Raw genomic sequence first — 23391 nt, 5'->3', positions numbered from 1 at the left:
GTGGCTGTGTTATTATGAGGAAAGGAGAGAGAGAGAAAGAGACTTAGCGAGAGTGAGCGAGAGACCAGTTGTCCGGTCTGGGTACAGGATGACAGGGGTCCTGTCAAAGTGAGAGGGACAGGGATGATTGAGGGATGGGGAGTTGAGGAGAGGGTCAAGGTTGGGGGGGTAAAGCTGGGGGATAAGGTGAGGAAGAGGGATGATTGAGGGATGGGGGTTGAGGAGAGGGTCAGGGTTAGGGGGTGTAGGTAAAGCTGGGAGATGAGGTAAGGTGAGGAAGGGGGATGATTGAGGGATGGGGGATGAGGAGAGGGTCAGAGTTAGGGTTACAGGGAGGTAAGTAAGGAAGAGGGATGATTGTGCAGTATGTGTGGTCTAGAACACAGCCACAGCAGGATACTCTATGTGCTTCTCTTCTCTACAGCCTGGCAGCCTCACTAAAGTGATCAAGACAGACATGCTTATAAAGAGGAGTTCCGCTCTGCTGCAGCCTGCAGCAGCCTCAGATCTGGTTGCAGAGAGCCAGGCAGGGAGAGCCAAGCAGACCCAGGGCCTGCTCTACCCAGGATCGAATGACCCATCCTGGCATCCTCTCTCTGGTCCTCCTGCCAGAATCACACTGGGTGATTGACACCTCAGAGACACTGGTGCTGGAGCTTACAGAGATGGCGAGCAAACAAACATACACACACATTATTAGAAACATCTGGTGCTTGCTTTGTCATGATACAGCAGAAGATTTCTCTCCTGCTGCTCTCAACACATATCTGCTATAGTGCATTTATAGTGTGTGTGTGTTTACATGGCTGACGATCTGGACAGACATCTAAAGCCTAGCTGACTTACTCAGGGCTGACCAGTCAGAGATTTAACCCTGTGTGTTTTCCATGTGGGGGGGTCTCTCTTTCTCTCTCTCGTCGAAAGTAGTGCACTATATAGGGATAGGGTGCCATTAAGTCTTACAGTCTGACAGCACACAGTATAATAGTGATGATCCTATTTAGTTTGCCATTTTCCCTTTTGGTTTTGTGGGTACTTGTCTATGTGTAGTTGCCTGTCAGCACTTGTTTATATAGCGTCACGGTTCGGTTTGTTGTTTTTATGTTAGTTTGTTCAGTGTTCATTCTTATAATAAAGAGAATGTAAGCATACCAAGCTGCGCCTGTGTCTCCTCCATACGACGGCCGTGACAACATCAAGTTGTAGTAACTTTGTGATTTATTACAATAGCAACATTCAAATAGTTTTAAAAAGTTTTACTTTTTTTACTTTTACTGTATTCAAATAGTTGTAGCCACCTTCAAAGTAATTATTTGTTCTCCTTGAAGAATACCCTGAACAAAAATATAAACGCAACATATAAAGTGTTGGTCCCATGTTTCATGAGCTGAAATAAAAAATCCCAGATCCATCCACCTGACAGGTGTGGCATATCAAGAAGCTGATTAAACAGCATGATCATTACATATGTGCACCTCATGCTGAGTACAATAAAAGGCTCTGTCACGCCTGCTTCCACTCCCCCTCTCTGGCACTCGAGGGCACCAGGCTGCCCTTCATTACGCACACCTGTCACCTTCATGACATGCATCTGCCCAATATTGGACTTACCTGGACTCCATTACTTTGTTGATTGCCCTTCTATATCAGTCTGTTCCTCAGTTGGTTCCCCGTGTCAGCATTATTATCCTTATGTCGTTTTGTTCCCCCTGTCCAGACACTGCTCTTGTTTTGGTTTGATGACCGTTTTCCAATAATGTTCACTCCCTGTACTTGCTTCTGGTCTTCAGGGTTGAGCCTTATAGAATGCTGACACCACTAAAGGAAGCATCCGGGAGATTTTGGTTTTGGTTTTGGTTGGTGATGTTGGGTCTGGGTGCTGTCGCCGATGGAACCAGGGGTGCCTCAGCTAGCCCGTCGGGCTTCCACACCTTAGCTGGCTTGAGAGGTCTTCTTGCCCCAGTTGGCTCGGCAGATGCCCAACCCACGTCATGCTTCACCCGGCCCATCAGGCTTCCACGCCTCAGCCGGATCGTCAGGCTCCCACGCCTCAGCCGGTTCGTCAGGCTCCCACGCCTCAGCCGGATCGTCAGGCTCCCACGCCTCAGCCGGATCGTCAGGCTCCCACGCCTCAGCCGCTTCGTCAGGCTCCCACGCCTCAGCCGGTTCGTCGGGCTCCTACGCCTCTGCCGGCTAGTCGAGCTTCTACGCCTCAGCCGGCTCGTCAGGCTCCCATGCCTCTGCCGGCTAGTCGGGCTTCTACGCCTCAGCCAGCTGTCCAGCTCCCATGCCTTGGCCGGCCTGTCAGGCTTGCCCCGGTGGGAAGCTGGGTGGCGCCCCTAGAGGGGGGGTGCTGTCATGTCTGCTCCCGTTCCCCCTCTCTGGCGCTCGAGGGCGCCAGGCTGCCCTTCATTATGCACACCTGTCACCATCATTACGCGCAGCTGCGCAATATTGGAATCACCTAGACTCCATTACTTTGTTGATTGCCCTTCTATATCTGTATGTTCCTCAGTTGGTGCCCTGTGTCAGCATTATTGTCCTTATGTCAATTTGTTCCCCCTGTCCAGACAATGTACTTGTTTTGGTTTGATGTCCGTTTTCCAGTAAATGTTCACTCACTATACTTGCTTCTCATCTCCAGCATCGATCCTTACAGTCTCAAGTTTTGAGGGAGCATGCAATTGGCATGCTGACTGCAGGAAGGTCCACCAGAGCTATTGCCAGAGAATTTAATGTTAATTTCTCATAAGCTGCCTCCAATGTCATTTTAGAAAATTAGGCAGTACGTCCAACTGGCATCACAACCGCAGACCCCGTGTATGGTGTCGTGTGGCTGAGCGGTTTGCTGATGTCAACGTTGTGAACAGAATGCCCTGTGGGGGTGGGGCTATGGTAAGGGCAGGCATAAACTATAGACAACGAACATAATTTAATTGTATCTAAGGCAGTATAAATGCACAGAGATACAGTGACAAGATCCTGAGGTCCATTGTCGTGCCATTCATCTGCCGCCATCACCTCATGTTTCAGCATGGATCGCAAGGATCTGTACACAATTCCTGGAAGCTGAAAATGTCCCAGTTCTTCCATGGCCTGCATACATACCAGACATGTCACCCATTGAGTATGATATCGATTTCAGAGGTTTAAAAAGGAACAGAAAATAACTATTTCTTTGTTGGAACCATAACTTTATTTTGCTGCTCGGAACAGTGGAACGGAACACAGAACATACTGGTTCTGTTCCGAACGAAACGATTGGGAAATGTTTTTGTTCCAACCCATGCTTTACACAAAGCATAGTTAAAACTATAGCTAACCCAGGTCTGACACACACACACACAAACACACACCAAGAACCTACTTGTCACACCCTGATCTGTTTCACCTGTCTTTGTGATTGTCTCCACGCCCCTCCAGGTGTTGCCCATATTCCCCATTATCCCCTGTGTATTTATACCTGTGTTCTCTGTTTGTCTGTTGCCAGTTCGTTTTGTTATCCCTCTGTTCATGTCACGCGATTGTTCCTGTTTTCTAGTTTCCCGGTTTTTACCTGCCGTCCTGTACCTTTGCATCACCTATCAGGATTACTGACCTCTGCCTACCCTGACCCCGAGCCTGCCTGCCGTCCTGTACCTTTGCATCACCTATCAGGATTACTGACCCCTGTCTGCCTTGACTTGTCTTTTGTCTGCCCCTGTTGGATTAATAAACTATTGTTAATCCGATGTTATCTGCACCTGGGTCTCACTTGAAACGTGATACTACTTCACAACACTGCCAAATGCCATTCTAAATTCCTCTCTGATTTTCTATCGATCTAATCATGATGTGCTGGATGGCGGGGTTACATACATATATCAGACATATACAGTATATTACCATACATATATCAGACATATACAGTATATTACCATACATATATCAGACATATACAGTATATTACCATACATATCAGATATATACAGTATATTACCATACATATATCAGACATATACAGTATATTACCATACATATCAGATATATACAGTATATTACCATACATATATCAGACATATACAGTATATTACCATACATATCAGACATATACAGTATATTACCATACATATATCAGACATATACAGTATATTACCATAGATATTTCATACATATATCACCAGACCTGAGCCTATAGGATGTGCATCACTCCACTTAGATACATGGTGATTAACCCGGCGTCTCCCACCTCCGCCTCTAAATGGGGCTTAAATATAGACCCTCAGCCTCGCAGCCATGGCAACGCGCTACCATTATGGAAATGGTAGCTTGATTGTCCTCCAGCCTCCTGACCCACTAATGATGAGTGTATGGTAATGGACTTTAGTGTGTGCTAGAACAAACACAGGCAGGAAAACATGTTGGCAGTCCCTCAAACACAGGAAAACAGCCCCAGAGGCTTTTTTTTAAGTGAACAGCCACATTATTCTTGAACTATGTTTAGCAACGCCTGATTTGACATGACATAATGACTACCACAACCACAACTCATGACCAAGATTGACCTGTTGTAGAAGATTGGAGTGCAGTGTGACCACACAGGTCTGTCGTTAGTATGGTGAAACATATCTGGGCCGTATGTATAAAGCTTCTCAGAGTAGGAGTGTTGATCTCAGTGGCGTGTACTCATGGATGCCAAGGGAAGCCAAGCTTCCCCAAAAAATGTACCAATAAAATACAAAAACATATCTTTCGTTTCTCTGTGTTTCATAATTTTCCTTCAATTCACAAGAGGCTGAATGTATCTGCCTGGAGAAAGCATCTGAGTGAGCGAAACAGCGCCCCTGTGTCTCTGTATGTGTAATCCATTTATCTGATGCTGTCTAGCCAAAAAGAGGATGATATTGCTGCCGCACGTATAATTGAATGCAAGGGAAGCCAGCGAGCAATTGTACTTCCTTGATAAAATTTTGTAAAAAGAATAATAGCCATTCAGCATTGAGCTAAACTGAGTAAGCTCAACTGTGAATGGTCCTGACGCACCAAAAAAAAGTGTCAAGCCAGTTTGGATATGGCTTCACACCAATCACATCACATCAAGCCAAATGTAATTTGACAGAAAAAACTTCAAATCAAATCAAATGTTATTTGTCACATACACATGGTTAGCAGATGTTAATGCGAGTGTAGCGAAATGCTTGTGCTTCTAGTTCCGACAATGCAGTAATAACCAACAAGTAATCTAACTAACAATTCTAAAACTACTGTCTTATACACAGTGTAAGGGGATAAAGAATATGTACATAAGGATATATGAATGAGTGATGGTACAGAGCAGCATAGGCAAGATACAGTAGCTGATATCGAGTACAGTATATACATATGAGATGAGTATGTAAACAAAGTGGCATAGTTAAAGTGGCTAGTGATACATGTATTACATAAGGATGCAGTCGATGATATAGAGTACAGTATATACGTATGCATATGAGATGAATAATGTAGGGTATGTAAACATTATATAAGGTAGCATTGTTTAAAGTGGCTAGTGATATATTTACATCATTTCCCATCAATTCCCATTATTAAAGTGGCTGGAGTTGAGTCAGTGTCAGTGTCAGTGTGTTGGCACCAGCCACTCAATGTTAGTGGTGGCTGTTTAACAGTCTGATGGCCTTGAGATAGAAGCTGTTTTTCAGTCTCTCGGTCCCAGCTTTGATGCACCTGTACTGACCTCGCCTTCTGGATGATAGCGGGGTGAACAGGCAGTGGCTCGGGTGGTTGATGTCCTTGATGATCTTTATGGCCTTCCTGTAACATCGGGTGGTGTAGGTGTCCTGGAGGGCAGGTAGTTTGCCCCCGGTGATGCGTTGTGCAGACCTCACTACCCTCTGGAGAGCCTTACGGTTGAGGGCGGGGCAGTTGCCGCCCGCCAGGATGCTCTCGATTGTGCATCTGTAGAAGTTTGTGAGTGCTTTTGGTGACAAGCCGAATTTCTTCAGCCTCCTGAGGTTGAAGAGGCGCTGCTGCGCCTTCTTCACGATGCTGTCTGTGTGAGTGGACCAATTCAGTTTGTCTGTGATGTGTATGCCGAGGAACTTAAAACTTGCTACCCTCTCCACTACTGTTCCATCGATGTGGATAGGGGGGTGTTCCCTCTGCTGTTTCCTGAAGTCCACAATCATCTCCTTAGTTTTGTTGACGTTGAGTGTGAGGTTATTTTCTTGACACCACACTCCGAGGGCCCTCACCTCCTCCCTGTAGGCCGTCTCGTCGTTGTTGGTAATCAAGCCTACCTCTGTTGTGTCGTCAGTGTGTTGAATTGCTGCATCGCGTTGTGTTGTTGTCCTCCGGTGGCTAGCTAGCTAAAATTGTCCCTTTCCTAAATTAGGCATGGACGGATATATTGATTTGGACTGGTTTTACTTAATTTTCCGTACAATGATTATAACGGTGATTCTGATCCGACCATGAATTCATAACTAGCTGGCTAATCATTGCCCATGAAAGGAAGTTAGGCTAGCGAGCAACAAAACTAGGACAACAAAGGCCTCCCGGGTGGCGCAGTGGTTAAGGCCGCTGTACTGCAGCACCAGCTGCGCCACCAGAGACTCTGGGTTCGCGCCCAGGCTCTGTCGTAACCGTCTGCGACCGGGAGGTCCGTAGGGCGACGCACAATTGGCCTAGTGTCGTCCAGGTTAGGGAGGGTTTGGCCGGTAGGGAAATCCTTGTCTCATCGTGCACCAGCGACTCCTGTGGCGGGCTGGGTGCAGTGTGCGCTAACCAAGGTTGCCAGGTGCACAGTGTTTCCTCTGACACATTGGTGCGGTTGGCTTCTGGGTTGGATGGCGCTGTGTTAAGAAGCAGTGCGGCTTGGTTGGGTTCTGTATCGGAGGACGCATGACTTTCAACCTTCATCTCTCCCGAGCCCGTATGGGAGTTGTAGCGATGAGACAAGATAGTAGCTACTAAAACAATTGGACACCATGAAATTGGGGAGAAAAAGGGGTCAAATTCACACACACAAAAATAAATAAATAAACAAGACAAAAAAAAACAATATGCAATATGAAAGAGAGGAGGATGGCATTGGTATTTCTCTACAAGAAAGGTGAGTCAACATGTTTTTTTATGCTTAGACACACACACAGAAATCTGAACTATGGCCAGCCACATGATATTTAGCTTACGTTGATTGGACTAAATCATTTTTGGAATCTTTTAGTTGTCACTGTACTAAGCAGAGGTGATTAGATGTTGAAGTTGAAATGGTGCTGGAATAGTGGAGGCAGCTACTGTTTTCCTTGTGACTTGCAGTAACTCTCTGTGGTTCTAAATCAATAATGTTAACTTGCTGTAGGTAATGTAACTGCTTGTTACATGCTAAATGCTTTGTGGACTTCACCGAACAGATGTTGCTCTCCGGTTTTGTGATGAAGCAAAGGTGTGGCTGAATTTATTCTTCTTATTTTCTCGACCTTTGGCCTATATATTATGGTCACAAGGCATAAGAACTAACAGGTTATAGAGAAAACAACACAATTATCACAACATATTCGTTGCAATATGGCTTTTTTTCTGGCTTGGCTTCCCCAGTGATTTTACCCATGCACCGCTACTGGCTGATCTAGGATCAGATCCCCCCTGTCCATATACTGTATATTCATTATAATCGAAAAGGCACTCTGAGATGCTTTGTGAAAACCTGATAAGTAGAGGAGAGTACTAGTGGGTCGGTAAGTTAGACGTTGTTGTAGGTTACTAGCTCCTATGAATGAGTTAATAAAACTGTATAGGATTTGATTGGCCACACTTATAGGTGTATCAGTAGGAGGGTGAGACAGCGGGGCAGTAGGCTACCCACCTCATCGTCATCAGCGTCATACTGGGCATACTGCTGCTCCAGCAACTCTCTCTGTCTCCTCTCCTGCTCCAGAGTTTGTTGGATCAGAGCAGCCACCTCGCTCACCTGACCCGGACGCTCTCGACCAATCACAAACCTGGAAACGGACAGCAACACAGCCAATCAGTTGCATTTCACTCAAGGGGTGACTTTACAATATGCTTTGAACCACTGTGCATGTTGGTTCAATGATGAATTCGGGCTTCACTTCAATATACTTTTTCCTGAGATATTTTCAGCTGAACTAAAACATGACAGAACTTCCTCCTTTTAATTTGTGTACTAGAAAAGGTGCCATTTTCCACTATGTATGTTTATTTGTTTGTGTGATTGAGGCTGTAACAGGCAGTCTGTGTCATTCGCAGGGACTCAATAGCAGGATCTGATTATAGGGGAGTGGAGGGGGAGAGGGAGGGGGCTTTCAGCGCTAACACAATAATGTGACAATGGCATGCAGCCGTCCAGGTTGGAATATGCACATCGGGCACTGGCACAGGCACATTGGCACAGACTCTGGGCTACAGCTGTACCAGCCGTTCTCTCACACCCTACCCTACAGAGCCAAGGAGTTCCATGTTGATAGACGGATAGAGAGAGAGGGAGACAGAGAGGGAGAGAGAGAAAGAAAGGGAGAGACGGAGAGGGAGAGAGAGAAAGAAAGGGAGAGACGGAGAGGGAGAGAGAGAAAGAAAGGGAGAGACGGAGAGGGAGAGAGAGAAAGAAAGGGAGAGACGGAGAGGGAGAGAGAGAAAGAAAGGGAGAGATGGAGAGGGAGAGAGAAAGGGAGAGACGGAGAGGGAGAGGAGAAAGAAAGGGAGAGACGGAGAGGGAGAGAGAGAAAGAAAGGGAGAGACGGAGAGGGAGAGAGAGAAAGAAAGGGAGAGACGGAGGGAGAGAGAAAGAAAGGGAGAGACGGAGAGGGAGAGAGAGAAAGAAAGGGGGAGAGAGAGAGAGAGAACAAACAACCAGAACAATACCATTTCTACATGTGTCCTTCTCACCATTTCATTATTGTCTATTTTGAGCATTTATTTTATTTATTTAACCTTTATTTAACTAGGCAAGTCAGTTAAGAACAAATTCTTATTTACAATAACGGACTTCATTCATGTCTTATTAAGCAGCTCCAATCTGAAATGAAATCTATAATCGGCTTCCTAGTTCACAACAAAGCCTCCTTCACTCAAGCTGCCAAACATACCCTCGTAAAACTGACCATCCTACCGCTCCTTGACTTCGGCGATGTCATTTACAAAATAGCCTCCAACACTCTACTCAGCAAATTGGATGCAGTCTATTACAGTGCCATCCGTTTTGTCACCAAAGCCCCATATACTACCCACCACTGCGACCTGTATGCTCTCGTTGGCTGGTCCTCGCTACATATTTGTCGCCAAACCCTCTGGCTCCAGGTCATCTATAAGTCTTTGCTAGGTAAAGCTCTGCCTTATCTCAGCTCACTGGTGACGATAACAACACCCACCCGTAGCACGGGCTCCAGCAGGTATATCTCACTGGTCATCCCCAAAGCCAACACCTTTTTAGCCGCCTTTCCTTCCAGTTCTCTGCTGCCAATGACTGGAACGAATTGTAAAAATCACTGATGTTGGAGACATATCTCCCTCACTAACTTTAAGCATCGGCTGTCAGAGCAGCTTACCGATCGCTGCAGCTGTACACAGCCCATCTGTAAATAGCCCACCCAACTAACTACCTACCTCATCCTGTATTTGTTTTTGCTTTTTTCTGTACTTTTGCACACCAGTATTTCTACTTGCACATCCTCATCTGCACATCTATCACTCCAGTGTTAATTTGCTAAATTGTAATTACTTCGCTACTATAGCCTATTTATTGCCTTACCTCCTTACTTCATTTGCTCACACTGTATATATATTTTTCTATTGTGTTATTGACTGTACATTTGTTTATTCCATGTGTAACTCTGTGTTGTTGTTTTTGTCGCACTGCTTTGCTTTATCTTGACCAGGTCGCAGTTGTAAATGAGAACTTGTTCTCAACTGGCCTACCTGGTAAAATAAAGGTGAAATATATATATATATTTTTTAAATTGTAGTGTCCTGTTAATTGTTACTCATTGAGTAGTATTATTTTTCCTATTAATATCTATCTGCGTCATCATGGGTCTACAATATATGTTTCCTTTGGCAATGTATGCGGTAACACTTTCCATGCCAATAAAGCCATTTGAATTTGATAAAGGGTGAAACAGAGAGAGAGAAACAAAGAGAGAGAGAGAAATGGAGAGAGAGAGCGATATAGCGAGAGAGAGAGAGAGAGAGAGACACACAGAGAGAGAGAGAGAGAGAGAGACACAGAGAGAGAGAGAGAGAAAGAGAGGGGCAGGCTTTCTTCCCTCATGTTCCCTCTCTACCACCCAGCATACAATGATGGGGTAGGCCATCATTGTAATTTATAATTTGTTCTTAACTGACTTGTCTAGTTAAATAAAGGTTAAATAAAAAAATAAAATACCCAGTATACAGGAGGTAAAAACACATATTTCTCTGGTTTCTCTCTCGTTTACTCCAAGATGGATCCCTCTATCTCAGTGGGAGAGCATATTTGACTGTGTCTCCAATCATCCGGAGTGGGCATGCTGATTACAGAGCTAGGCTGGCTACATTCCAGAGTTAACTATGATCTACATCTGAATTAACAACTGAGAGAAATCAGAATCAAGGAGCGTGCTCCTCCATCTCTCCATCTAGCAGCTGACCTGGAAACAGTTTCCTCTTTCCCGGCAAAGCAACATGCAGGGGGGGGCCTACCCTGCTTCTGGGAACAACAGCCATAATACCGTCATGTCTTGTCATTAGGAGCTGCTACAGTATGCTGACAAACATACTGGGTCTGAGTCCCAAATGGCACCCTATTCCCTATATAGCAGCGTTTCCCAATCTCGGTCCTCGGGTGCATGTTTAGTTTTTTGCCCTAACACTACACAGCTGATTCAAATGATCAAAGCAAAAGGGCATACTAAGGGCAAAAAATGAAAACGCGCACCCCTGACGGTCCCGAGGACCGAGTTTGGGAAACCCTGCTATATAATGTACTTATTTGACAAGGGCACATAGGGCTCTGATCAAAGGTAGTGCACTATATAGGGAATAAGGTGCCATTTGGGACGCACAGGGCACTGGGGTTAGGGATGTCAGGGATGTCCGCATTACATTGCCTCACAACAGATATGCCCTCACTCAGTCAACCACGTGGGATGTTGTTTAATTGTGCTGTCTTTTAATATCTGGTTTGTACAGTTGAAGTCGGAAGTTTACATACACTTAGGTTGGAGTCATTAAAACTTGTTTTTCAACCACTCCACAAATTTCTTGTTCAAACTATAGTTTTGGCAAGTCGGTTAGGACATCAACAATGCAATGTACCGCACCGGGCTAAGCGCGCGTACTGGGGACACTGTGCACTCCATCGCATACCACGGTGCCTGCCCGGTCCCTCTCGCAAAACACAGAACAGAAGACAAACACCCACAACTCAAAAGTGAAACCAGGCTACCTAAGTATGATTCTCAATCAGAGGCAGCTGTCAATCGTTGTCCCTGATTGAGAATCATACTTAGGTAGCCTGGTTTCACTGTTGAGTTGTGGGTGTTTGTCTTCCGTGTCAGTGCTTGTTTCCACACGGGACTGTTTCGTTTATTCACGTTTATTGTTTTGTTCCAGTGTTCTGTTGTGTTTTGATTAAACATTCCTTTGATTAGACACTCCTCTTCTGAGGAGGAGTAGCGAGAAGGATTGGAGGACCAATGCGCAGCGTGGTAAGTGGGACCGAAAATAAAATGTCACGGATGTGGCAGTTGATCTTACCTAACCACTCCCTGGGTGTTCCTCAGGACGGAGGCAGCGAAGCTCTGTGTCACCCCCACCAGACTGGTGCCGTCCACCTCCACGATCTGGTCGTTCACCTTGATCCTACGACACAACATACTGAGGTCACAGAAAGGTCACACACAGGTAAGAGACACAGGTTACTGTAGGATCTACTGAGCTGTGGCTTGGCTGGTCTAGTGGTAAAGCCGTAACCTCTGGTACACATGTCAGCGGCATCGGTTTGAATCAGGCCAACTACTTGTCATTCTCTCTCTATCTGTTATGATCTATGGAGAAAAAAATGTATATGAAAACAAGCCGAAGAACATCATCCCAACTGTGAAGCACAGGGGTGGCAGCATCATGTTGTTGGAGTGCTTTGCTGCAGGAGGGACTGGTAAACTTCATAAAATAAATGGCACCATGAGGAAGGAAAAGTATGTGGTTATATTGAAGCAACATCTCAAGACATCAGTCAGGCAGTTAAAGCTGGGTCGCAAATGGGTCTTCCAAATTGACAATGATCCCAAGCATACTTCCAAATTTGGCCATCACAAAGCCCTGACCTCATTCCTATAGACAATTTGTGGACAGAACTGAAAAAGTGTGTGCGAGCAAGGAGGCCGACAAACCTGACTCAGTTACACCAGCTCTGTCAGGGGGAATGGGCCAAAAGACACTCTAATGTACTTGTCTTCTTGCTCAGTTGTGCATCCGGGCCTCCCACTCCAATTTCTATTCTGGTTAGGGCCAGTTTGTGCTGTTCTGTGAAGGGAGTAGTACATAGCACTGTACAAGAACTTCAGTTTCTTGGCAATTTCTCACATGGAATAGCCTTCAGTTCTCAGAACAAGAATAGACTGACAAGTTTCAGAAGAAAGTGATTTTCTTCTGGCCATTTTGATCCTGTAATCGAACCCACAAATGCTGATGCTCCAGACACTCAACTAGTCTAAGGAAGGCCAGTTTTATTGCTTCTTTAATCAGAACAACCGTTTTCAACTGTGCTAACATAATTGCAAAAGGGTTTTCTAATGATCAATTTGCCTTTAAAAATGATATACTTGGATCAGCTAACACAATGTGCCATTGAAACACAGGAATGATGATTGATGATAATGGGCCTCTGTGCGCCTATGTAGATATTCCATAACAAATGGGCCGTTTCCAGATATAATAGTCATTTACAACATTAGCAATGTTTATACTGTATTTTCGATCAATTTGATGTTATTTCAATGGACAAAAAATGTGCTTTTCTTTCAAAAACAAGGACATCTCTAAGTGACCCCAAACTTTTGAACGGTAGTGTATATACATATATAAAATGATCCACTGTGCAGTAGTAGACTATGCACTGATGTGGTGCTTTGCAGAGTGATACAATATCTAATCAAAGTCAGATTTCATAATCTGCTTTTGAAAATGTATTATCACATGATGTGAGCTGAGTGTTCAGTGGTGCAAAATGGTGCAATAGTTAATTATCAAACTACTGAATATAGTACAGCTAGACATGTCTTGAGGCAACCATTCTCCATTACAAAAGTGGAGCAGCACTATTGCCGAACAGACAGAAAGCATTACATTCACACTGTGGGGTTAGCTTGGACATGACAGGATGTGTAGCTATCGCTGCTTGATAGCGCCCAGGGCTTGTGAGCCAACACCAATTTGGTCAACAGAGGAAACAAGGTTATCAGAATGTTTGTATCACCAAATGGCACCCTATTCCCTATTTAGTGCACTACATTTGACCAGGGCCCATAGAGAACACTGTGCCATTTGGGACACAATCACAGCCTGTGACAAGGCTGTTGTGGTGACAGTTCTTTAACAAAACAATAATGAATAGGCTGCCTATTTTAAAATTCCATTTTGATTTAACAATTCAAATATAATAATTAATTTAGATAACATTAGCGTGAAAGTCCAGGGCATGTTTTTTCCTAAGTCCCACTTTTCTATTCATAGATCGTCTATGGTCGCAATAACATTATAATACCCATGTAACAAAGCATCAATACAGTGGTGCTTACATGTGACATCAATACATGTCCAAGCTATTCTGAGAATTTAAACGTACCCTTAAAACGTGTCAAACCTAACACTGTCTGACCTAACAGCAGTTTACAGTCTGAATCACTGTGACATCACATCCACAACATGGACAAACACAGATATGATTACTGACATACTGTATGGTGTCGGGACAGCCAGACTGAATGCAAACCACTTAACACAGACAGACGGACTAACCATCAGCATTGCAACACTGTCAACCACTTCACGAAAAACAGCTTCTATCTCAAGGCCATCAGACTGTTAAACAGCCACCACTAACATTGAGTGGCTGCTGCCACTCATTTATGGGAAATGATGTAAAATATATCACTAGCCACTTTAAACAATGCTACCTAATATAATGTTTACATACCCTACATTATTCATCTCATATGTATACGAATATACTGTACTCTATATCATCTACTGCATCTTTATGTAATACATGTATCACTAGCCTCTTTAACTACGCCACTTTGTTTACATACTCATCTCATATGTATATACTGTACTCAATACCATCTACTGCATCTTGCCTATGCCGCTCTGTACCATCACTCATTCATATATCTTTATGTACATATTCTTTATCCCCTTACACTTGTGTCTATAAGGCTATACGGTAGTAGTTTAGGAATTGTTAGCTAGATTACTTGTTGGTTATTACTGCATTGTCGGAACTAGAAGCACAAGCATTTCGCTACCCTCGCATTAACATCTGCTAACCATGTGTATGTGACAAATACAATTGGATTTGATTTGATTTGACGTAACATTGAGTGGTTGCATATGACACTTTTAAGGGCTTTTCTTTCATACAGGGCCTAGGACAACAGTAATCATCAAAGCCCGGACACGGTTGGGGTCAATTCCATTTCAATTCAGTCATAAATAAGTTTACTTTTCTGAATTTAAATGGAATTGATCCTGACTCTGACCCTGGCGGAGAAGACATTGGCTCCCCAGACAGACCTCTGTAGGCCGAAGCAGTGCCTTCCTGTCAGAGCGAGACCAGACAATTAAGCACCGTGCACGCATGCACGAACGCAAGCACACACACACACACACACACACACACACATACACCTACCAGACGAGCTAAATGACTTCTATGCTTGCTTCGAGGCAAGCAACACGGAACCATGCATGAGAGCACCAGCTGTTCTGGACGACTGTGTGATCACTCTCTCTGCAGCTGGTATGAGGAAGATCTTTAAACAGGTTAACATTCACAAGGCCGCAGGGCCAGACGGATTACCAGGATGTTTACTCAGCGCACACTGACCAGCTGGCAAGTGTCTTCACGGATATTTTGAACCTCTCACTGACCCAGTCTGTAATACCTACATGTTTTAAGCAAACCACCATAGTCCCTGTGCCCAAGAAAGCCAAGGTCACCTGTCAAAATGACTATCGCTCAATAGCACTCATATCTGTAGACATGAAATGCTTTGAAAGGCTGATCATGGCTCACATCAACTCCATCCCAGACACCCTGGACCCAATCCAATTTACATACCGCCCCAATAGATCCACAGGTGATGCAATCTCTAATGCACTCAACACTGCCCTCTCTAACCTGGACAAGACGAACACCAATGTGAGAATGCTGTTCACTTACTAAAGCTCAGCGTTCAACACCATAGTGCCCTCCAAGCGCATCACTGAGCTAAGGATCCTGAGACTGAACACCTCCCTCTGCAACTGGATCCTGGATTTCCTGACGGCCCGTCCCCAGGTGGTGAGGGTAGGCAACAAGACATCCGCCACGCTGACCCTCAACATGGGGGCCCCTCAAGGGTGCGTGCTTAGTCCCCTCCTGTACTCCCTGTTCACCTACAATTGCGTGGCCACGCACGACTCCAACACCATCATTAAGTTTGCTGACATCACAACAGTGGTAGGCCTGATCACCGATGACGATGAGACAGCCTATAGGGAGGTCAGAGACCTGGCAGTCTGGTGCCAGGACAACAACATCTTCCTCAAAGTCAGAAAGACAAAAATAACTGATCGTGGACTACAGGAAACGGAGGACCGAGCATGCCCCCATTCACATCAACCAGGTTGTAGTGGAGCAGGTCAAGAGTTTCAAGATCCTCGTGTTCACATCACTAAGGATCTATCATGATCCACACACACCAACACAGTCATGAAGAGGGCACAGCAATGCCTCTTCCCCTTAGGAGGCTGAAAAGATTTGGCATGGGGCCTCAGATCCTCAAAAAGATATACAGCTACACCATTGAGAACATCTTGACTGGCTGTATCACTGCTTGGTATGACAACTGCTTGGCATCCGACTGCAAGGCACTACAGAGGGTAATGCCATCCAGGACTACTATACCCGGCGGTAGCCAGCCACCCAAGTCATAGACTGTTCTCTCTGCTACCGCATGGCAAGCGGTACCAATGCCCCAAGTCTGGAACCAATAGGACCCTGAACAGCTTCTACCACCAAGCCATAGTTGGGGGTAGAAGTAAAATAGTTAAATAGTTAACCAATAGCTACCCGTACTATCTGCATTGACTCTTTTCGCATAAACCTTTTGACTCAACACATACGCTGCTGTTACTGTTTATTATTTATCCTGTTGCCTAGTCAATTTATTCCAAGTTATATGTACATATCTACCTCATTTCCTCATACCCCAGCACATCGAATCAGTACTGGTACCCCGTGTATATAGCCATGTTATCGTTACTCATTGTGTATTCGTTATTACTTTTATTATTACATGTTATTTCTCTCTGCATTGTTAGGAAGGGCCCCGTAAGTAAGCATTTCACTGTTAGTCTACACCTGTTGTTTACAAAGTACGTGACAAATACAATTTGATTTATTGATTTGATTTGACACACACACACAGGTCTCTCTGTCTCACATTAAATCTCTCACCAAGACCACATTCCGATTAACCCTCAGATTTAAGCGAGGTGTGGGGTGAGACTGAGAGGCTCAGTGGAAGATGATGCAGAGGGGTTTTCTCTCTCTCCCTGTGTCTGCATGCGTCCGTGTATGTGTGACTATGAAACCTGATCTCTGTGTTGAGTGATTCCTCACGAAACCCAGACAAAAAAGAACATGATTTGGGGGATTTTCACGAAATGTAATCCATAGAAGAGTCCTTTGGAGGAAGGATTGTGGACATATTTGACATGTGTATCTAAAAGCATAGTTGAGAAATAATTGGTCAAAGTTGGCATATTTAGGACATTTTGGCCTTACCCAGTCCTCCTTTAAGACTCCATAGTGTTTCATCTGTAGGTGCTACAAAGCAAACATTGGTGTCAAATGAAGCTTTACCGCTTGCTCTGTAATATGAGTAGTATTTTGATAATTTTGTTTATTAGTTTTATATTCGTTTAAAAATAAATATAAACATTAATATTATTTTTTTTAAATACATTGTTGAACATAATATAGTTTATGTGCATATGAAATTTCCAGATTGGGATCTCTGCTACTTTTAAAGTTATGATCCAATTTTTAAGCCTTACCAACAGACTGAATGTGAAAATGGATTCAAAATGGTCGTTCTCTGCTGGTGACTTGCAGGATGTGCAATGTTACAAGTAAGAGGAGCGCTGTGATTGGTTACATTGTCTACTATCCCAATTTCTCTTTATAAAACGGGCCATAACTTTAACACTAGCAGAGATCCCTGGAACTTTGATATGCCCGTGGAGTATATTATGTTATATTATATTATGCGTGCACACTAACCCACGCACCCACCCATGCACACACATGGACACACTATTTCCTGCAGCTGCAGAGTGTGATAACATCCCAGAGCTGTTGCTGAAATTTCAGGCTGTGCCTCCCTCCTCACTGTAATCCCAGACCCCTGCTGCTAAATCTCTCTGGGCCATGAGGACTAGTGTGTGTGTGTGTGTGTGTATGTGTGTGTGTGTACAGGGATTGAATTGGCACCTTCTCAGGAAGCAGGGAACTCTTACCTGTCATCTCTCTCAGCTGCCCCGCCCTCGATGACAGTCTTGACGAAGATGCCAAGTTTCTCCAGACCGGCGTCAGCACCCACTCCCATTCCTATGATACTGATACCAAGGCCATCGTCATCTGGGCAGAGAGGAGACAGGGGTTATACAATGGCAAGTGTGTATGTGTTTGTGTCATAGAGAGAGGGGGGAGGGTTCCCTGTGTGTGTGTTTCAGTCAATACCATCCTTAATGTCAGCCCTCTGACTGTGGGTAGGAGGCGAGGGATGGATGGATAGATGGATATCTATTCATCTACCAGCATGTTACATGTGCAAAAAGAGGAATACAAACTCTAGACCACCTTTAATCCACACACAGAGACGTGTACAAAGCTCTCCCTCCCCCTCCATTTGGCAAATCTGACCATAATTCTATCCTCCTGATTCCTGCTTACAAGCAAAAACTAAATCAGGAAGCACCAGTGACTCGCTCAATGCGGAAGTGGTCAGATGACGCAGATGCTAAGCTACAGGACAGTATTGCTAGCATAGACTGGACTATGTTCCGGGACTCATCCGATGGCATTGAGAAGTATACCACATCCGTCCCCAGCTTTATCAATAACTGCATCAATGATGTTGTCCCCACAGTGACCGTACGTACATACCCCAAACAGAAGACATGGATTACAGGCAACATCCGCACTGAGCTAAAGGGTAGAGCTGCCGCTTTCAAGGAGCAGGACTCTAACCCGGATGCTTATAAGAAATCCCACTATGCCCTCAGACAAATCATTAAACAGGCAAATTGTAACTACAGGACTAAGATTGAATCCTACTTCACCGGCTTCGACACTCGTCAGATGTGGCAGGGCTTGCAAACTATTACGGACTACAAAGGGAAGCCCAGCCGCGAGCTGCCCAGTGACACAAGCCTACCAGACGAGCTAAATTACTTCCACGCGCGCTTCGAGGCAAGCAACACTGAAGCGTGCATGAGGGGACAAGCTGTTCCCGGACGACTGTGTGATCACACTCACCGTAGCCGATGTGGGTAAGACCTTTAAACAGGTCAACCTTCACAAGGCTGCAGGGACAGATGGATTACCAGGACATGTACTCTGCCATGCTAGTCCTCAACACGGGGGCCCCTTAGAGGTGCATGCTTAATCCCCTCCTGTACTCCCTGTTACTCCATGACTGCGTGGCCAAGCATGACTCCAACTCCATCATTAAGTTTGCAGACGACACAACGGTGGTAGGCCTGATCACCGACAACAATGACACAGCCTATAGGGAGGAGGTCAGAGACCTGGAAGTGTGGTGCCAGGACAACAACCTCTATCTCAATGTGATCAAGACAAAGGAGATGATCATGGACTACAGGAAAAGGAGGGCCGAGCACGCCCCCATTCTCATCGACGGGCCTGTACTGGAGCAAGTTGAGAGCTTCAAGTTCCTTGGTGTCCACATCACCAACAAACTATCATGGTTCAAACACACCAAGACAGTCGTGAAGAGGGCACTACAAGGCCTATTCCCCCTCAGGAGACTGAAAAGATTTAGCTTGGGTTCCAGAATCCTCAAAAAGTTCTACAGCTGCGACATCGAGAGCATCCTGACTGGTTGCATCACCACCTGGTATGGCAACTGCTCTGCCTCCGACCACAAGGCGCTACAGAGGGTAGTGCGTACGGCCCAGTGCATCACTGGGGCCAAGCTTCCTGCCATCCAGGACCACTATACCAGGCGGTGTCAGAGGAAGGACCTAAAAATTAACAAAGACTCCAGCCACTAGTCATAGACTGTTCTCTCTGCTACCACACAGCAAGCGGTACCGGAGCGCCAAATCTAGGTCCAAAAGGCTCCTTAACCTCTCTGGGATATGTGGGACGCTCCCACCTTGCCAAAAGCCACGGAAAATGCAGAGCGCCAAATTCAAATAAATTACTATAAAAATCAAACTTTCATTAAATAACACATGCAAGATAGCAAATTAAAGCTACACTTGTGAATCCAGCCAACATGTCAGATTTCAAAAAGGCTTTTCGGCGAAAGCAAAATATGCTATTATCTGAGGACAGCACCCCAGTAAACAAAGAGAGAGAAGCATATTTCAACCCTGCAGCCGCGACACAAAACGCAGAAATAAAAATATAATTATTGCCTTACCTTTGACGAGCTTCTTTTGTGGGCACTCCAATATGTCCCATAGACATCACAAATGGTCCTTTTGATTAATTCCGTCTATATATACCCAAAATGTCAATTTATTTGGTGCGTTTGATCCAGAAAAACACCGGTTCCAACTTGCGCAACATGACTACAAAATAACTCAAGTTACCTGTAAACTTTGCCAAAATATTTCAAACTACTTTTGTAATACAACTTTAGGTATTTTTTTAACGTAAATAATCGATCAAATTGAAGACAGGATGATCTGTGTTCAATACAGGAGGAAAACAAACTGCAGCTAGCTTTCTGGTCACGCGCCTCTATCTAACAGTACACTACAAGTTACCCTCGTTCTGAACAGTGCTACTTCTTCATTACACAAAGGAAAAACCTCAATCAATTTCTAAAGACTATTGACATCCAGTGGAAGCGATAGGAACTGCAAGAAGGTACCTTAGAAATCTGGATTCCCAATGAAACCCCATTGAAAAGAGAGTGACCTCAAAATAAAAAAATCGGAATGGTTTGTCCTCGGGGTTTCGCCTGCTAGGTAAGTTCTGTTATACTCACAGACATGATTCAAACAGTTTTAGAAACTTCAGAGTGATTTCTATCCAAATCTATTAATAATATGCATATCTTATCTTCTGGGGATGAGTAGCAGGCAGTTGCATTTGGGCATGCATTTCATCCGGACGTGAAAATACTGCCCCCTGTCACCAAGAATTAACAGCTTCTACCCCCAAGCTATAAGACTGATGAACAATTAATCAAATGGCTACTCAGACTATTTACATTGACAGCTACTCGCTGTTTATTATCTATTATCTATGCATAATCACTTTACTCCTACCTACATGTATATATTACCTCAATTACCTCGACTAACCTGTACCCCCGCACATTGACTCGGTACTTGTACCCCCTGTATATAGCCTCATTATTGCTATTTTATTGTTGCTCTTTAATTTTGTACTTTAGTTCATTTAATAAATATTTTTCTTAACTCTTATTTTTCTTCAAAAGGCATTGTTGGTTAAGGGCTTGTAAGTAAGCATTTCACAGTAAGGTCTACACCTGTTGTATTCGGCGCATGTGACAAATACAATGTGATTTGAATTTAATTGTATTTTAAAGTGCAATAAAATTATGAAAAAAAATATTGATCTGTATTTGATAAGTATTCAACACCCTGAATCAGTACATGTTAGAATCACCTCTGGAAGTGATAACAGTTGTGGGTAAGTTGCTAAGAGCTTTGCACACCTGGATTGTACAAAATTCTTCAAATTGGTTGTTGATCATTGCCAGACTGTAATTTTCAAGCCTTGACATACATTTTCAAGCTGATTTAAGTCAAAACTGTAACTAGGCCACTTAGGAATGTCATCTTGGTAAGCAACTCCAGTGTAGATTTGACCTTGTGTTTTTTGTCTTGCTGAAAAGTGAATTTGTCTCTCAGTGTCTGGTGGAAAGCAGACTGAACCAGGTTTTTGTCTAGGATTTTGCCTGTGCTTAGCTCTATTCCATTAATTTTTATCCTAAAACCTCCCTAGTCCTTGCTGATGACAAGCATACCCATAAGATGATGCAGCCACCACCATGCTTGAAAATATGAAGAGAGGTAATTAGTGAAGAGTCGGATTTGCTCCAAACATAACGTTTTGTATTCAGGCCATGAAGTTAATTTCTTTGCCAAATCTTTTGCAGTTTTACTTCAGTGCCTTACTGCAAACAGGATGCATGTTTTGGAGAAAAATAATAATGTACAGGCTTCCTTCTTTTCACTCTGTCATTTAGGTTGGTATTGTGGAGTAACTACAATGTTGTTGATCCATCGTCAGTTTTCTCCTATCACAGCCGCTGTCTGCTTTTTTCTTTTGGCCCATCGACCAATCGGTGCCCTTCGTTACTAGGCATCGGAAAACCTCCCTGGTCTTTGTAGTTGAATCTGTGCTTGAAATTCACTGCTTGATTGAGGGACATTACAGATAATTGTATGTGTGGGGTACAGAGATGAGGTAGCCATTAAAACATCATGTTAAATACTATTATTGCACACAGAGTAAGTCCATGCAACTTATTATGTGACTTGTCAAGCACATTTCCACTACTGAACTTATTTAGGCGTACCATAACAAAGGGGTTGAATACTTACTGACTGAAGACATTTTAGCTTTTAATTTTGTATTACTTGGTAAAAATGCCTAAAAACAGTTCCACTTTGACATTATGGGGTGTTGTGTGTTGGCCAGTGACAAAAAAATCTACATTTCATCCATTTTAAATTCAGGCTGTAACTGAACAAACTGTGAATAAAGTCAAGGGGTGTGAATACTTTCTGAAAGCACTGTACATGAAGTGTGTAGGGGGTAGAGAGTGAAGAGATAGTGCTTAGAGGGTATGGTTATTTGGGATCGGCCCCAGGTCTATGTACCTTTCTCCAGCTCTACAGGGAACAGCTCCAGTTTCTCCACCCTCTTCTCCAGCTCGTACTCTGCTGACGAGGCCACCGGGTCCACCTCCTCATTCCTCCTGTCATAGTCCTCGTTACAGTAGGTGTTGAACACCTGCAGACACATAGAAACACACTTGTTAGGTACCACACTGAGTTGACACTTTTTACACAAGCTATGTTTGGGGGAATCATATTTTGTAGTTGGTAACAAGACATATACAGTAGTATAAGTATATTGTGCAAGACCACATGTCTTTAGATGAGTGGTACTACAAGTGTTTGAAATATGTTAATAAAAATGATATTGTCATCCAGTCCAGTATAGAGCTTTGGTGGATATGTGCAGTTCAGTATACTGATGCTTGGCCGTGTTGTACCAGGGAGTTTAGGAGTATAGGCTACATAACTACTGGTGTATCTACTTTAATGTCATATATGTTATTAGAAACCGGCATGTTCGAGCGTTGAATGCTGATTGGCTGACAGCCGTGGTATATCAGACCGTATACCACTGTCACGGTCTGACCATCGTTCGTATGTGTTTTCCTTGTTTTAGTGTTGGTCAGGACGTGAGCTGGGTGGGCATTTTATGTTGTGTGTCTGGTTTGTCTATTTCTATGTTTGGCCTGATATGGTTCTCAATCAGAGGCAGGTGTTAGTCATTGTCTCTGATTGGGAACCATATTTAGGTAGCCTGTTTTGTGTTGGGTTTTGTGGGTGATTGTCCTTAGTGTCCTTGTTCCTGTCTCTGTGTTAGTTTACACAAGTATAGGCTGTTTCGGTTTTCGTTACGTTCATTACGTTCTTTGTTTTGTAGTGTTTATAATTGATTCGTGTTTTACGTTTGTTTATTAAACATGGATCGAAATCTACACGCTGCATTTTGGTCCGACTCTCCTTCACCACAAGAGAACCGTTACAACCACGAGTATGACAAAACATTTATTTTTATTCTTCCTACTCTTCCTATTACATTGGTAACCATTTTATGATAGCAATAATGTACCTCAGGGGTTT

At 44.0% G+C, this 23391-nt stretch overlaps 1 protein-coding gene across 3 annotated transcripts in view; it reads right to left on the bottom strand.

Annotated features, from left to right (window-relative positions):
- LOC112229482 (neurabin-1) overlaps positions 1 to 23391 on the bottom strand; it is a 106617-nt gene that overhangs the window by 35700 nt on the left and 47526 nt on the right. For all 3 annotated transcript variants that reach the window (XM_042310429.1, XM_024395347.2, XM_024395348.2), the window contains exons 3-6: positions 22354 to 22486; positions 17761 to 17881; positions 11731 to 11835; positions 7844 to 7979 (exon numbers count right to left, since the gene is read on the bottom strand). In XM_042310429.1, coding sequence (XP_042166363.1) covers positions 7844 to 7979; positions 11731 to 11835; positions 17761 to 17881; positions 22354 to 22486 — 495 coding nt within the window. The remainder of the gene's footprint in view (positions 1 to 7843; positions 7980 to 11730; positions 11836 to 17760; positions 17882 to 22353; positions 22487 to 23391) is intronic.

The sequence above is a fragment of the Oncorhynchus tshawytscha genome, linkage group LG31, assembly GCF_018296145.1.
Source record: "Oncorhynchus tshawytscha isolate Ot180627B linkage group LG31, Otsh_v2.0, whole genome shotgun sequence".
Taxonomy (NCBI): Eukaryota; Metazoa; Chordata; class Actinopteri; order Salmoniformes; family Salmonidae; genus Oncorhynchus; species Oncorhynchus tshawytscha.
Note: the sequence above shows the minus strand (reverse complement) of the source record. Positions and strands in the feature narration are given on the sequence as shown.